The sequence below is a fragment of the Eufriesea mexicana genome, unplaced genomic scaffold, assembly GCF_001483705.2.
Source record: "Eufriesea mexicana isolate 0111107269 unplaced genomic scaffold, ASM148370v2 scaffold2087, whole genome shotgun sequence".
In the NCBI taxonomy this organism is placed as follows: Eukaryota; Metazoa; Arthropoda; class Insecta; order Hymenoptera; family Apidae; genus Eufriesea; species Eufriesea mexicana.
Genome location: NW_016910162.1, coordinates 1,951,877 through 1,968,741, shown reverse-complemented (window position 1 = coordinate 1,968,741; position 16,865 = coordinate 1,951,877). Strand labels below are relative to the sequence as shown.

The 16,865-nt window shown below is 27.7% G+C and overlaps 4 protein-coding genes across 8 annotated transcripts in view; 3 read left to right on the top strand and 1 right to left on the bottom strand.

Annotated features, from left to right (window-relative positions):
• The first annotated feature begins 690 nt into the window (after nt 1-690).
• On the top strand, nt 691-6,088 carry LOC108549514 (FAD synthase). 2 transcript variants are annotated; one of them, XM_017902927.1, is made up of 6 exons: nt 691-785; nt 3,697-3,853; nt 4,172-4,418; nt 4,590-5,019; nt 5,125-5,263; nt 5,663-6,088. In XM_017902927.1, the coding sequence occupies exons 2-6, from the start codon at nt 3,704-3,706 to the stop codon at nt 6,086-6,088; spliced, it is 1,392 nt and encodes a 463-aa protein (XP_017758416.1). In that variant the 5' UTR covers nt 691-785; nt 3,697-3,703. The 2 variants fall into 2 exon arrangements, with proteins under 2 accessions (XP_017758416.1, XP_017758415.1); XM_017902926.1 differs by lacking the exon at nt 691-785 and having other exon boundaries at nt 3,677-3,853.
• Nucleotides 1,525-3,336, top strand: LOC108549480 (tRNA (guanine(37)-N1)-methyltransferase). Its single transcript, XM_017902869.1, has 3 exons — nt 1,525-2,706; nt 2,813-2,938; nt 3,127-3,336. The coding sequence occupies exons 1-3, from the start codon at nt 1,525-1,527 to the stop codon at nt 3,334-3,336; spliced, it is 1,518 nt and encodes a 505-aa protein (XP_017758358.1).
• A 594-nt stretch (nt 6,089-6,682) lies between the features above and the next one.
• On the top strand, nt 6,683-9,471 carry Uvop (ultraviolet-sensitive opsin). Its single transcript, XM_017902979.1, has 5 exons — nt 6,683-6,958; nt 7,132-7,347; nt 7,842-8,223; nt 8,727-8,911; nt 9,210-9,471. Exons 1-5 carry the CDS (start codon nt 6,735-6,737, stop codon nt 9,316-9,318), a joined length of 1,116 nt encoding a protein of 371 aa, XP_017758468.1. The 5' UTR covers nt 6,683-6,734; the 3' UTR covers nt 9,319-9,471.
• A 3,474-nt stretch (nt 9,472-12,945) lies between these two features.
• Nucleotides 12,946-16,865, bottom strand: part of Shab (Shaker cognate b) — a 46,330-nt gene continuing 42,410 nt past the window's right edge. For 2 of the 4 annotated variants that reach the window (XM_017902968.1, XM_017902971.1), the window contains 2 exons: nt 14,824-15,246; nt 12,946-13,454 (listed from right to left, as the gene is read on the bottom strand). In XM_017902968.1, the coding sequence (XP_017758457.1) occupies nt 13,213-13,454; nt 14,824-15,246 (665 nt within the window). In that variant the 3' untranslated portion in view covers nt 12,946-13,212. Of the gene's footprint in view, nt 13,455-14,823; nt 15,276-16,865 lie in introns of those variants that run through there. The other 2 variants (XM_017902969.1, XM_017902972.1) reach the window with 2 other exon arrangements.

The following is a 16,865-nucleotide window of genomic DNA, read 5'->3' as shown; positions in this document are numbered from 1 at the left end:
TTTAATATATTTTTATTATTTTAATAATGTTTTATAATATATTTCATAAAGTCTTATATAATATTTTATAGTAATTATTTTAGCATTAACTAATCAATAATTGATATGTATTTAATTACAAATATATATAATTATATTTATGTATAAATGATAATTTAATTTTCATTTATATTTGAAAAACCATTCTGATGGTGTGTAAATTGAATTTAACAACTTTCATATTCAGAGTAATTACTGAAATTATTTGTATTTTTTCAAGTATTTATTATTAGCATTTTATGTACATGCAAAAATTTCATATTAGGAAAATTTATGTAATTTGAATGAATAATAATATGCATATTAGCAAAAATCAGTAACATTAATGATACATACATGTTTAATTAAACTTGTTCATTTAGAAGTAATTATTAAAATTTGATCACAGTGCAACTTTAAAATTGAAACTTGTAAATTCAAATTTAAAATTTATATTAATTTGTAAAGAATAATTTAAATGATAATCAATTTATTTTTCCTTACTATAATCAATAATAGCAGATTATTTTATGCATTACTTATTTTTTGCCTAAAGTTAAACCGTATTAAATATTATAAAATTTATCAATATATGTGGTGTAAAACTATTTTGCACTTTGAAGAAACTGGCATGTGAAACTATTTTCTATTTTGATGCACGTATTGTGCAAATACAACGTGTAGTTGATAACCTCATTAAACGAATGAATGGAATATTTTTTGTTTAATTAGAAAGTAAATTCTAGAAAAAGACAAGAGGCGTAAAGGTAAATACTAACTAATTTTTAATTATGTACTTCGTATTTATTTGAAAAATAAATTTTTGTTTACATGTTTATAAATTATTATGAAATAAGTATGTTATGAAAATACACATTCTTCGAAAGTAATTATTTAGATACGTGTATAAATACTTTTTACAAATGTATATTTTATAAAGTAATATAAGTTTAGAAAAATAAATAAAATTTAATAATACAATTATTGTAAATTTTATAATAATTTATTCGTATAAAGTTTTCGAATGAAAATTGTTTCATTGATATTCTATATTTTCCTTGTACAATTTTAGTATGATTTTCTTCAGTAATAATAATTTATGAAAATTTTAATATGAAAATATTAATTCTATAAAATATTGTATTCTTATATTTATTCATGAATTATGTAAATAATTTAGAAATTGATGTTGTTTTATACTTTATGTATACCATATGTGATCATGAGTTATCATTAGCAGTTGTTTTAAATATAAAATCATTTGTTTTTATATATAAAGTATAAAATAAAATAGAATATAATTTAATGTTAAAAATAAAAGTATGGTTGATTTTTAATCTTTAATGTATAACAAATTCATTAAAGATTTAAATAAATGAGGTAATTAGAAATCCTTTGTAGGTTATCATATTAAGTGATCATATATAGTTATCTATATGAGTGTACATCACTATTTAAGAAGATAAGGCAAGCAATATATTCAGGATATATTGCTTTTGTATTGAAATGCCTTCTTTGTTGGTTCCTCTGGAATCAGTACGAGGAATGACGTGTTTGGATCGTACTGCATTTACACACATGGTGGAATTACCATTTCTAAAAATTCATGATGTTATGTTATCCAAGATAAAACCAATTGTGAAAAAGTATTTTTTTAAAACCAGGAACTTCAAACCAGTTCAAAGTACCATCAATGAAACTATTATTTATTTGAATCCAATGCTAATAAAGACATTTGAAGATTTTATAGAAAATGAAAGGAAAAAATTAGAAATATGTGCACGGTTTGGAATAACAAAAGTAGTTTTGAAATATGATAACTGGCAATCTTATGATATATTAAGAGCTATATTACCTAAGGAAATTAAAGTACCAACTGCATTTAGCATAATTGGCCACATTATGCATTTAAATCTGCGTGATGTGCATTTACCATATAAGACTGTTATTGGTCAGGTTTATCTTGATACAACTCCAAATGTCAGAACAGTTTTGAATAAAATAAATATCATCAATACAACTTTTAGAAATTTTAATATGGAAGTCCTTGCAGGTGATAAAAATACCATTACAACAGTAAAAGAATATGGTTATACATATGAATTAGATTTTTCTCAAGTTTATTGGAATTCTCGATTGAGCACAGAACATCAAAATTTAGTGACATTTATGAAACCTAATGATGTTTTATATGATGTATTTGCTGGAGTTGGACCATTTGCTATTCCTGCCGCTTCTAAAGGAGTTAAAGTATTTGCAAATGATTTAAATCCTGAATCATACAAATGGTTACGAAAAAATATTGTCATTAATAAAGTTAAAACAAATATTCAGTCTTTTAATATGGACGGTAAAGATTTTTTAAAAACTATTTTTAAAACTGATATTTTAAATAGACGAGCCATTAATGAAATTGGTATGGAACATATAGTAATGAATTTACCAGCACTTGCTGTTGAATTCTTGGATGTGTTCTTCGATATTTTTAATGCAAATGAAATTAAACAAATATGTCATCAACCACCAACCATTCACTTATACTGTTTTGTGAAAGTGAATAAAGGAGAAGATGCTTGTAAACTTGGACAACTATTGGTAGAAAAAAAACTTGGTTGTACATTAAACTCTGATTCTTTAATTGAGTTACATTATGTTAGACATGTTTCTACAAATAAAGGGATGATTCGTGTATCATTTTTATTAACTGAAAATATATTAAAAGGCGAGGAGCCAGCAACGAAGAAAGTAAAGATAAAAGATGATTTTGATATACTTGAAAATGATAATATTACAGAGAATAATGGGAAAGAACAAAGGACTGCAAAAAAAACAAATGAAGAAAAATGTATTCAAAGTAGCAACAGTTCGTAGTGTTAAGCTAAAGGCAACAGCACAAAAAGTAATAACCAATTTGGAAAAAGTAAGTGAATTCTTATGAAAAGTGTGAATGACAATATACTTAAATATTGGTAATGGATTATACATATAAACCTGTTTGTTGAACAAGCATTTTTAAGTATTTATACTTGGACTTATAATGTGCATTAAAAGAATGATTTTTGTATCATACATAGTAATATTTTATATAACTTTTCTTCATTTTAATAGTTGGATTTAAGAGAAAATAAAGTAACTAATGGGGACAAGAATAAAAAAGCACAACTCGACCAACTGTTTCAAGAATTATGTGAAGAAGTAGAGCAGTGCATATTAAAAAAGACAGCAGTTAATCCAAAGCAAGAAAAAAAGAAGAAAATGCAGAATGCAGCACCAGTACAATCTGACATGACTTCTCTTCTGGAAAAAATGAAAATTTGATGAATATATTTAGTTTAATGTTTAAAATAATTGTATTTTGCTAATAAAAAGTGTTTAGTAATATTAATTTACTTTATACAATAGCAAAAATATTGTAAGTAGTAGGTTATGTAAGATTTTATTGAACAAATTTTTAATGAAATAAATATAACTGAAACTACAAATTTAATGGGCTAATAATTTATTTCTTATCACCTAATTTTTATCTTATCTAGGCATAAAGATCTTAAGGAGTATTATAGTGGAATTTTATTTGCTTAATGATAACTCTATTTTTATTTGAACTTTCAATAAAGAATTCATAAAATCTAGTAAACGTTATTCACAGTTATTTATACGAATGTTTTTTAATGTGCACAGGAAAATTATGATGGAGACTGATCACACTGCTGGTTTGATTGTGATAGGAGATGAAATTCTACGTGGACAGATTATAGATACAAATACATCATATTTGGCAAAAAAATTACGAGCTTCTGGTATTAAACTTCAAAAAATAACAGTGATTCCTGATATTGTATGTATTATTTTATTGGAATTTTTTTATTAAATATATTAAATATTTCAAAATAGAATTAGCTATTTATTATATTTAACTATTTTAAAAATGTTAAAGAATTTATATGTTAATTAAATTTTGAAAATTAAATTTTATTAAAAATTTTAAAATTGCTTTATTTTGTTTTTAATTCTAATAAAAATAGAAAATTAATAAAATCTTCATTTTTGATTTTTGATATTAAAACATTGAATATATTTTTGTATTATAGATATATCTATGTGTTCTCATTGAAATCTAAATTCTCACTACGTGTAATGTAGCCTTTTGTATTAGGTAGATGATATTGCAAAGACTACACTTGATGCTTCCAAAGAATATTCTATTGTATTTACATCTGGTGGTGTTGGACCTACGCATGATGATGTAACATATGAAGGTGTAGCTAAGGGTTTAGGATTAAAACTTGAACGACATGAAGAATTAGTTGATATTTATGTAAATCTTTTTCCCAACAACAAAGAAGCTCAACACCTTGCTATTGTACCAAAACCTTGTGAACTTATTTATGTTTATTCATCAAGTAAGTACATTTTTTTAATAAAGAAAGATTCGTATATAATTATACACCAAATTAATTGTAACAAAAAATGAAGTTTAGAAATTTCTGTAAATATTAAAAAATTATATTAATATATTTATAGACAAATAAAGTTTGATTAATAAAGCTTTAAGTATAGAAAATAATTTTTAGAGAAATATGCTGTTGTAAAAGCAAACAATGTATACATGCTACCAGGCTCTCCAAAATATTTTGAGTCTTCTGTTGATGCAATTATACCTCAATTAGAAGGGGGTACCCCTTTACACTTCGAACAAATAGATATTAATTTAAGCGAGTTGTCGATAGTGACTATCTTGAATGAACATGCAAAGTATTGGAAAGATAAAGTTTATATTGGTAGTTATCCACAATCATCATGTTTTACAAGTATTACATTAGAGGGGAAACAAGATGATGTTTTAGAAGCAAAGGGGAGACTTCTATATTTTTTACCAATTCAAAAGGTTCAAAATTTAAAAAATGGATTTAGTTATTATCATGCAGAAAGTGTTCTTAAAGATGCTGAAAATGAAGCACATATAAAATGTGCATTAGATATTCTGCAAAAGTGTTATAAAATGTGAGTATCTTAAATTAAAAATATATAAAGTATTTTGTAATATGATACATATGCACGAAAGAGCAGTGATTTAATATGCTTATATTTAATATATATATTTCAAAGGTATAAACCAGAAGAAGTCTTTATAAGTTTCAATGGAGGGAAGGATTGTACAGTTGTGTTACATTTAGCAGCCTGTATTGCGAAGTTACAAAATATCTCATTATTATGCTTATATGTGACCGCAGAACCATTTCCAGAGGTAACTCTAAATAAAATATTATTAAATATTTTTTTTATTTATTTGCTAATGAGACAATATTATTTAAAGTCGAAGTTATAACAAATTAAAAATTTGTTTATTATAAGAAATTTGCATATTTTTACACATTCTATCAAGGTATTTTCTTTACATATTCATAAGTATGTAAATAAATATTATATAAATATATTACATTAGAACAAAAATGATATGTAAGGTAATTTTTAAATAGTCCATTTATTTCTTTTAAAATTATTTGGCTTTTTAAAAAGATTTCATAAGTTTTTAGTCTTTGTAATAATAATAAAACTATAGAAAATATTTTATATGGCAGTTATAATATTTTTATATATATATATCTTGCAAGTTTTACTCTGAAATATATTTAAATGTTTCAAGGTGGATTCATTTGTGGAGAAAGCTGCCCAATACTATGGTTTAGAATTAATAAGTAAGAAATCTCCTATGTTATTAGCATTATGTTCATTACTGAATGAAAAGTCAAATTTAAAGGCAAGTCTTATGGGAATGAGGAAAGGTGATCCTGGTACAGAAAATCTAGGTGCCTTTACACCAACTGATTCAAGTTGGCCAAATTTAATTCGTGTAAATCCAATCTTAAATTGGTCATACGATCAAGTATGGAAATTTTTGTTGAAGCAAAATGTACCTTATTGTTCGTTATATGACAAAGGGTATACAAGTTTAGGAACAAAATCAACGACATTACCGAATCCACGATTAAAAGATCCTAATAATTCGTTATTATATTTGCCAGCATATACTTTAACCGATGAGTCTGCAGAGAGAGAAGGCAGAGTGTAATTATTAAAAATATAGAACAACAAAAAATTTTACAGTATTTTTGCAAATTTATAAATATAAATATAAAAATACTTTAATATATTAAAACTTTTTACTATTATATATTTTTAGAAATGTACAATTTCTAAATTCAGGATTTAATGTTCCTAATTGTAATTATTTGATCATTGTGTAACAAAATGTTCTCGTGATAGTATTAATAAAAATGTAACTAAATTAAGTTAAAGATTAATTAACAACAATTTAGGAAATAAAGCGAAGATAATTTTAAATTATAAAATTGATTTTATTATTTCTGAATAAATATTAACAAACAGAAAATACATTTCTTTATATTTTCGTCTATACATTAATGAATGTTTCAAAATATTTCGATATGGAAGAAGAACTATATTAAATAAGAATGACTATCTATCCTTGATAAAATCGAAATTTTGATTGACGATCAGTATGACTAACTTTTATGACGTTGACGCTTCCTGCTGACCCAGAGCAACTGGGGGATGATCTCCGGCTGATCCTCATACGAAGCCAGCAAAGCTAACAGATTAGGGTTTCGTTGATTCAAGGGAGTAGAAGGAATGGTATAAAATAGCGGGCTGATCAACCGTATCAAGGAGAGGGGCTGGCAGACGGAGTGACCGACATGTCCAACGATAGTATTCATTGGGAGGCAAGATACCTACCAGCAGGACCACCACGTTTGCTGGGATGGAACGTACCTGCCGAAGAATTAGTTCACATACCGGAACATTGGCTGGTCTATCCCGAGCCGAACCCCTCCCTTCATTATTTATTGGCCCTCCTGTACATTCTTTTTACTTTCCTTGCTTTACTCGGAAATGGCTTGGTGATATGGATCTTTTGCGCGTAAGTTATTTTCTTTGTCAAAAGATTCATTGTTTTACTATTCTTCTCATACATTATACAATTATTGATACAAAAATAACGAAGTTTTATTTTCGTTTTATTATCTTAATGAATAAAAGCATAAACTATATTAATTATCATTTCCTAATTTTCTGTCATATTTTTCATTCAAGTGCCAAGTCGTTGAGAACTCCTTCAAATATGTTCGTTGTGAATTTGGCGATCTGCGATTTCTTTATGATGATCAAGACGCCTATCTTCATATACAATTCCTTTAACACCGGTTTTGCTTTGGGAAATTTGGGATGTCAAATATTCGCTGTCATCGGTTCTCTGAGTGGAATTGGTGCTGCGATAACTAATGCAGCTATATCATACGATAGATATAGGTATAGAATTTTATTTAGTTTTACTAGAGCAACATTTAATAGATAAACTTAAGGTAAATTAGTTCTGTATCACAGTCCCGTAATTTGCTGTTTTAAAATATTATTAAAGAATGGAAATATAAAAAATTCATTGTATAATTTATAAGCTTTAAAATTCTTTAATTTTTATGAAAATTAGATTTTTTGCAAGAGAAAAGAAAGAATGGCGACCTGTGCTCTTCGGAATAATGTTCGAAGTTATTTCGAAACTTTTACTACAAACATTATTTGATGTGTTCATATAAAAATCATATTTTCCCAGTTATTTATTAAACAATAACTTTAGATTATTTAAATTTTCAGATAACACTTTATATATATATTTTTCATTAACATACTTGGAGAGTATTTTCTATAATGATTTTTCAACTTTGAATCTTTATAGTCTTTATAGTCCTAATAAGTTCTTAATCTGTATAATCTTTGTCTAGTAAATAAATGATATTTCATTTTAGCACAATAGCAAGACCGTTGGATGGCAAGTTATCACGCGGTCAAGTGATTTTGTTTATTGTGCTGATCTGGACATACACCATACCTTGGGCTTTGATGCCTGTTATGGGAGTATGGGGACGTTTCTCACCAGAGGGTTTCCTTACCAGCTGCAGTTTTGATTATCTGACTGATACCAACGAAATACGTTATTTTGTTGCTACCATATTTACCTTCTCTTATTGCATTCCAATGATGCTTATAATCTATTACTATAGTCAGATTGTCAGCCATGTCGTAAATCACGAAAAAGCGCTTCGAGAACAGGCAAAGAAAATGAATGTCGATAGCTTACGGAGTAACGCGAACACAAGTTCACAAAGTGCTGAAATTCGTATAGCAAAGGTATTTGACATTGTATTATTTTTTTTTTTTTATAATTTTCATGTTTTTCTTTTTTGTAGTTCAACTATAATAATTTCGTTATGATTAGTATTACTTGAATATCATGGTCATAACAATCTATTGAGATAATGTTTGTTCTTGCAAGAACGAGGATAACGAAATTTTAATCATAATATATAATTGATTATAATATAATCAGTGTTATTGGCCTGTAAAATTCATAGATACAAAACGATAGTTATCTTCATGGCCTGATTCTAAGACTCTCTCTGTCTTTCTTTAAAAATATTTATTTTGTCGCATTTGTATCTATCTAAAAAAAATTCAGAGGAAAAAGCAGGTCTTCACGCTTAAGGCAAATTTAATAATACGATTGTTTAGGTATTTTATAAAAGCGTATAACTGTTAGTAGCTTAATTTGTACTAACTGAATTTGTTTGACGTCTAATGTTAACACTTATTTATATAACGTCTTAACGTTTAATTTATGTACTTGTTCAAAGGCTGCTATCACGATTTGCTTCCTCTTTGTTCTCTCATGGACTCCGTATGGCGTGATGGCAATGATCGGTGCATTCGGTAATAAAGCTTTACTAACACCAGGTGTTACGATGATACCTGCGTGTACATGTAAAGCTGTTGCTTGTTTGGATCCATATGTATATGCAATAAGTCACCCGAAATACAGGTAAATTAATATATACTAAATATAGCATGTAATTATTCTCCAGCATTTTTTATATTACAAAATTTTCATATATTTCTTTCAAAATAAAATTATGCGAATATCGTTTAACGAATTGATCCTGATATATTTTATTATTTAAAATCCTTTTAATATTTTCTCATTTTTCATTGATAAAAATTTTACTTTGACTATAATTATTGTATTACATTACATTATTATATTAACTCATGTATAGAGAACAAATTTAAAAGATTTACTATTAAGATGAACTAAAATGTATTTGTTATTGTCTGAATAGATTGGAACTGCAAAAACGACTACCGTGGTTAGAGTTGCAAGAAAAACCGATATCCGATTCGACAAGCACCACGACTGAAACAGTTAATGCACCACCGGCTGCGAGCTAAACTTTAATTGCAATTGCTGTTTTTCGAAAACGAAAAATAGGAATTTATTTGGCTCTCGTTCGATATTTTGTTTCCACGTCGTTAAAAATACGCGTTCCTTGTATAGCGAAAATAATAAAGCAAATTTCCTGGCATATATATTTCCATAATTTTCCTCAATATAATTTGCATATATGATGTACATACATATTATATATATATATTTTTTTTTTTTCGCAAGAGAAAATAAAAAAAGAGTGTTATAAACTGAAATAGCTTAAATTAATGTACATATATGAGTAGAGGTGTTCTTGTTATGTAGATTTTCACGTTGATAGATAGATGATTAATAAAAAATACTCCTATAAGGAACAAAAGCTGGCAAGTTACAATTTTATTCATTTATTCATTTTGTTACATACTACTCTCCTTATAGCTATAACTCTAGGCCTTAGAGGTTCGAAAATAAAAGGATGTATATGACCCATAGACTAAATCTCATTAACTTACGTCTGTAATAGGTCGATATTATGATAAAGAACTTTTTATATAACTTCACTGCGTAATTGAGAATTGACTGTATGTGCTGTATAATTAGTACTCTTATTTGATCAAATAGATATCTTAATTTGTTGGGTAATAGTTTGAGGCGTAGACGAAAATCGTTATTGATTTAGGAAGATTTACAAATTTTTTGTATTAATCGGATCTTTATAATTTTCTTATTATTCGATAAAAAAGTAGATAAAAAGTTAGTTTGCATTGTTTAGTTTCATATACCTTATATCAATTTTCAAAGCGTTACGCCTCGGTCATCAGACTTATTCCATTAAATTAAGATTAATATGAAATATCGAAAATTTTTGAAACACAAAATCAGGGTGAAGAAAATGTCTTTTTTCGAACTACTCTCGTACTTAAGGTTTACAAACTGCGCAGCCATTCAAGTTTCTTTAACGCTACTTTTATAATCTGGTCAACTCATTTTATGTCACGAGTGTCTATGTGTGGCCGTTTTTGTACTATGTCGATGCTAATTTTTCTAAGATATAATTACAACAGTAAATAATAAATCACGTTCTGTACACCTTCCTAGGAACTTTCTACTTCCAACTATGTTAATTCACAGAAGACATTGATTTACTCAGAAACTCCAAGCGATTGTGAGGTATCGAGATCCAACTTTGAATAACAAATATAAAAAAAGATTGGTAACTTTCACAAAAATGTGAAGTTTCTTAAAAGTCAAATACGATAATTATATGACACATTTACAAATGATAAGTATAATGGGATAACAATATATAACAGTTATTATTCTGTAATAAGAATGATGTGAGAATAATCGCGATAGAAATAGTTAATCTTTTTTAACAAAAACGAAAATGTCATGTTAAGAAAGAGAAACGTTACAGAGATACTTCAATATTTTTAAGTGTTTCAAACGCTTGTGTTGTACATATCGAAAACAATTACAAATTGTATATTAAAAAGTACTTGAGGCGTGAACACCAGACCATCAGCATAACAAAGATCCCCAAATGGACGTATCTATGGAGAATATTAACCATTCTTTTTTGTTAATTTGCAACTGTACAATTATTTGTTTTCCTACATCTACGATAACAATGAATAGAAATGCCATTAGAGATATGTATTTTACTGACGGCTCATCTAAAAATGTAGGAGAGAACGTCTTTGTTCATTTGACCAAATTACAGCAAGATTTAAAAGCAAGATTTGTTACTTGCTAGTTTCTCCCGATTACAATTAAAAAACAAAAAAAAAAAAAAAAAGGAAAAAAATAAACGATTACCGTTGGCGACTGAATTTTTGAGCACTCATTGCAATTATATCCATCGTAAATATACGCATTACAATCTTTCCCTTATGTCGTTTTTCCCTATATCCTTTTCGGCGAAGATAATCGAATCGAATTCTTTTCGTCTTACTTAACACGGCGATGTAAAAGTTTCTTGGAAACCGTGATCGTTACCGCGGCTAGACATCGGTACCTGGATATAACACAGATGATACTTGCGCTTTGGCTATTCTCTACATGAGCATGTTAACACGTTTCATCATTTTGATTTAACATCTATAACATACGCGAAGTACACTTTTTTTTCAACTCTTAAAAACGACCGAACTGAACTCATGGTCGTACATGTAAGCGCTTCTGGTTTCACTGCGATGTTTGCGTTATATAAAGAATAATATATACGTTTTATGTGGAAAAAGGTGGTGAAGTAGATGCAACTCTTTGGAAGTGAAGTTCCGCGTCACCTGAATAAAAATTAATTTACCGCGGGATTTATCCACTAATTTCGTTATATTTTATTTTCTAAGAAACGATGCTATATTCCTTCTAAACGTGTAATTCTTTCTGTTAATTTTATTTGATAAAAACGTCTTGTTATAACAAGAGGTAATTTGTTACAAAAGAAGTAAATAAATGTTTTAATAACAGTATTTTTAACAATATTGCACGCTTGAAAAATCATAAAGAGTGGAATTGCTTTTAGGCAACTGTATACTTCTATAAATTTTTGAGCTATATTCCTTCTATTTTTTGCTACTGTAAATTATGAATTCTATTTTCTACATAACATAAAAGAGAAATTGAATTTAAAACAAGTTTACAAGAATGATTAGAATAATTTTTTAGAAAGTAACATACAACAGAATTAATAGAACACCCCGTACAATTAATTCATATATAAATGTCATGAATTAATCTATTTAAAATACTATCACAGAATACTTGAAATGTGAAAAAACATACTAGTTACAAACTTGTTAAAAAAAATATTACAATGAAATTTGAAAGAACCAATTTGATGGACAAAAATTGAAAAATTCGGAACTTTAAAACGGGCAGTTATCATCGAGTTTTTTGATAATCTACGTTCCCACGCTTTTCCAAGCATACTGTATTTTGATTTCAACGACACATGTATCACTTTGTGTGTTTAATGCCTTCTATTACAACGATATTATTATCTAATTGTACATAAGACACTCAGCAGATGAACGAACACTCGTGTCGTTTCAAACAACACCGAGAGATTTGATGACGTTTATTCAAAAGCAGTTTGTTTTTCAAAAACCAATGAATCTCTCGATTATTATTTGTAGACTGGTTGCGTGTTTTCATTACTATGCCATTTAATGCATAAACTGTTCGCGACACGCAAAGCTGTCCTAATTTAACAAGATTGGGCAAAAGGAGGAAGTAATAGGGTCGTATGACTATTTAGATTACAATATATTTTATGAAATTCTTCTCTTTCAGCGAACAGGGAAAAGCATATTGCCTAAAGATTTGTTATTTGCTATCGTTATTATTAACGTTATTATTACTATTATCATTAGATTTAACATTATTATTTGTATTATTCTTGTATCTCTAGTTTTCATCGTTTTTCTGAACTTTGATTAACGTTCTTTTTTTGTTTTTCTTTTGTTTCCAGTTACTGACGTACTATCCTCTTCAGTAACTTATTTCAGTATTATTTCTTTGAACACTATTTTCAGTGTAATTATAATCCTTCACGCGTATACACGTTTCATATTTTGCTTTTCTTAATTCTTTTTTTCGAAAATATGTATTTATTCATGTTATACATTATTTGAATTAGTCTCTATTTTAATATTATCGAACGTATATCACTCTCTTAAAATTATTACGCGCTTTTCTAGACGTATTTACACTACAGGCCGAGTTAATACATCAATGATATCGCCGCATTTGAAATGCGAGCGTACGGCCCTGCGAACATTATTATAGAAGTTAATAGCGTTTCTAAAGGAGAAACACTGACGCGGTATGATCGCAGAGTGATTCATTTTCGTTTCTATGATACATATGTATACGCGACACAGAAGGAGCATGCTACACAAAGGAGAATTACGCTACGACGAGAAACGATGTTCTTGAGGAAGACAATTCGTATCGGTGCCTTTGCAACTGTGACTGCTCGTCTTGGCTTTTCGCTTTTCCTCGATGCTTAATTTTTTGGCTTTTGGCGCTCGTAGGGAACATATCAACATTGTCTGACTGTCCTTTAGTGGTTCTTCTATCTTCGCTCTTGATTTCTTTCGTTCTTCTTTGTTCTTGTTCTCTGTCATTGCCTCGTCTTGAGCGTGTTTCTCTTCTAAAAATTTATTAAAAGTAATTATTCAAGTCAACAAAAAAGTAAATTATTCAAATCAAGTAATTATTTATAAATTTAAAGATCTTGAAGATGAAGATGAAGATTTTGATGAAATAAAATATGAAATAAATCAAATTTAGATTTCTTTAACATCCAAATTGGCTGATTCTCAATTTGAAAATTGCTTATAATAATTTCTAATTTTTCTTTTTCCTTCCTTTCTTCCTTATTCTTTTCTACACGTTTTGTAGCAATAAAACCATATAAAAATACACAATGATTTCTAAAACAACTTGGTATTTCGTGAAGGAAATTTAGACATATATTGACAATAAAGTCAATTAATAGCCAAGTATGCGTAGGAAGACATGTTGTTTACAGTATCACTTGAGTGAGTCTGGCGATGAAGTATCAGTGAATCTTGATAGTGTAAAGATTTACTTGAATTAGATTCATTTAATGAGAGAATCTAGCTAATAAAAAATTTACAGAAGTTTATAAATATGCGAATTAATTGATACTTCTTGTGTTGATATTATGAGCACTTTTCCAATGTTCTGACTTATTGTTTTGTGTTTTCTCAAATATAATTAAAAGTCTATACAAAAATTAAAATATTACTTTTGATCATAATCAGAGTGCAATTATTCAAACATTTCCAATTATATTAAATAATATAATTATATTATATCGTATTTAAATTAAAGTTTTTATTAGTATAATTATAATATTATATTATATTTAGGTAATTTTTTTTTAACAATTTAACATTTTGAAATGTAATAAACATAATTTAGGTTCTATTTTTGACAGAGTTAAGAATATCATTTGTTAAGGAATTAATGGATTTAAAGATGACGGAAGAATCTTGCAATTTCAATTGTAATAATCACTAACCGATTACAGTTACTATTGATAAAAAAATATTCCAAAGAAATATAACATGTTTAAAATACTTTTTTTACTTCAAGTATAACTATAATTTTTTTTCGTTTTTCACGTCAGAAAATACCATATTCTATTTAAGAATAATGAATCAATTTTAAAATAAAAACAAAACCTACAAAATCCATAAAAATTTCATTTCAATTGTAGTATTCTCCTTCAAATAAAATATACTTCGAGACATTCTGATGCAATTTTAAATTCCAAATCTTCTTTCAAATGCTAAATTACAATGGCTGTTTTCATTAATAGAACGAGTCTCGGCATGTTTTTATATTCAATTTTCAAATAGTAACCGTGGCAGTTGCTCAAAGGAAAAAAAAAGAAGGAAACTGAAAGTGAATATAGAACTTGTAGTACACAATCTCCTTTGTAATTGATCTCTTATTAGCTGTCTAGTGGCTACAAAAGGGCAAACAAGTACCTTCGAGGACCTCGTCGAATATCGATCTGCTCATCTTCGAAACACAGTTCTTTTCTTCGCTTTGATCCACTTCATTCTCCCTCTCGACGTTATTGTTCGTGCGGAAGATAGACTCGAGAACCTGTCTGGAGAGCAATGGGGAAACAGGTTGTTTCCTCCTCGTTCCGTTTACGTTGGTGAACACGTCGCACGTACTCGTATCATTATCGCACATGTTTATGGTCGATGCGTTGTCGGTGATTAATTTTTCCGTATCCGAATCACCGGTGTTGCTATAGTAATTATTGCTGCTCTCAGATTTCTTCAGAATCGACTTGGAGACCCGGTGCCTGTCTATGAAAGGCACGCCCTCGCTGTCTATCGAATCAGCGGACAGGGAAAGCTTGCTCTCGGTGTTCGTTCCTGAAATTTGCCTTCGATGACCTGCATATACAGTGCTTCCAAGTATTGCGCTGACCCAGAATATAAAGGAAATCAATAGAAGGGTGAATCGACAGGTAGACACGACTCGAATAATCTTTAAAGCCACTGGACACGTTACGGGTACAGAATACGTTTCACAAATGTTGGGTGAGATAGAAAAAAGAATTGATAGGATAATATATTAAAATCTTTTAAAAAGAGTAAAGTACAATGTCGTGGATTAAGATTATTGACAAATTATTGAAAAGTTTGAGATCGTCATTGGCATTCATGGTTTTATGAATGAAAATTAAATAAAAAATAATGTATATAGCTCATTATTTCTTGTCTTTGGTGGGTTTATTGGAGAGTTCTTCTATTTTATTGGAATGTGTATCTTTTATTTCAGCAAGCAATATTGTTTTATTACTTCTTTGTTTTATTTGTATACCTTGAGCGATTTCACAAATTTTATTAATAATGGCCATAATGTTTCGTCTCCTTAATAGATAATTAACTTTTCATAGAATTTACCAGGTAAAATGCTTTAGAAATCTGTTTATTGTGATACAAGCAGGGTACAGATTTCTTTGTGTTTGATAAAAATTCTACATTACAAATGTTTTCTTTCAAAATGAGCTTGTGCTATAATTTTATTACTAATATTACTTTATTATTTTATTACTAATTTTATCACTAATATTCATTTAAATAGATTTAATGAGCTGTAATATAAAAGAACCCGGCAATGTTAGTTGTGAAAAAATAAAATGTGTAGTCATTGCAAGAATTATAGACATATACATATGTAAATAACATATACAAACTTGATACTTGTGTAGCTATTGATTTCAACATAAACGCAAATATTAAATTATTTACTCTTACATTAGCGTAAAATACATGAACCACTTTAAAGGTTGTTCTTAATTATTTAAATATAATAACAATTTTTAAATTAACTTTACAATTTTCATTTAAGAAATTTCAAAGAAATGAATTATTAATTCTTTTATGTATATGGTATTATATTTTTAAATATTTGTAAGATATAGAAGCAATAAATTAATTTTATTACTTCACATTTCATTTGATTATACTTGAATTTTTTAATTATTTCAAGTCATTAATCCGTTTTTAATCATAATAGTTACAAAAATGTTTTTTCACAAAAATTATCAGATGTCATTTAATCAAAATATTATAGTAACCATTTTTTAATCAATATAATCATTTTCTTCTTTCCTTTTTAGTTAACTAAATACAAAGATTTAAAAATATGGGAAAACTAAGTTATTTACAAATGCAAATGACAATTTAAAAATTCGTTCCTGAAAATAAAAAAGATTTTAAAAAAGAGTTAAAAAATATTGCAGTTCTTTCAATATTAATACTTCCCAGTAATCTCACCTTTCAATATGTATATTTAGTGTACTCAATAATGTAATAAAAAAGTTACATTAAAATATTCATATCTCTTAAATGATATCACTTATAAAAAGACCTTATCATCACCTGACAATTCTCTATGTATATTACAACTCATATTACAATAATAAATCTCGCTTCTGTCTTTAATGTTTCCTAATAATCAAAATATAATTACAAATTACCCAGTAATTAGAACAAAAGCAAGGAAA

What these genes read in the sequence shown, in the direction of transcription:
- LOC108549514 (XM_017902926.1), top strand. Translation starts at nt 3,677, where the DNA reads ATGTTTTTTAATGTGCACAGGAAAATTATGATGGAGACTGATCACACT. An exon ending in TATTTATGTTTATTCATCAA is followed by an intron (nt 4,419 to 4,589) that starts GTAAGTACATTT and finishes AATAATTTTTAG; the next exon opens with AGAAATATGCTGTTGTAAAA. An exon ending in CTGCAAAAGTGTTATAAAAT is followed by an intron (nt 5,020 to 5,124) that starts GTGAGTATCTTA and finishes TATATTTCAAAG; the next exon opens with GTATAAACCAGAAGAAGTCT.
- Uvop (XM_017902979.1), top strand. Translation starts at nt 6,735, where the DNA reads ATGTCCAACGATAGTATTCATTGGGAGGCAAGATACCTACCAGCAGGA. An exon ending in GTGATATGGATCTTTTGCGC is followed by an intron (nt 6,959 to 7,131) that starts GTAAGTTATTTT and finishes TTTTCATTCAAG; the next exon opens with TGCCAAGTCGTTGAGAACTC. An exon ending in ATATCATACGATAGATATAG is followed by an intron (nt 7,348 to 7,841) that starts GTATAGAATTTT and finishes ATTTCATTTTAG; the next exon opens with CACAATAGCAAGACCGTTGG.
- LOC108549480 (XM_017902869.1), top strand. Translation starts at nt 1,525, where the DNA reads ATGCCTTCTTTGTTGGTTCCTCTGGAATCAGTACGAGGAATGACGTGT. An exon ending in CAAATAAAGGGATGATTCGT is followed by an intron (nt 2,707 to 2,812) that starts GTATCATTTTTA and finishes ATAATATTACAG; the next exon opens with AGAATAATGGGAAAGAACAA. An exon ending in TAATAACCAATTTGGAAAAA is followed by an intron (nt 2,939 to 3,126) that starts GTAAGTGAATTC and finishes TCATTTTAATAG; the next exon opens with TTGGATTTAAGAGAAAATAA.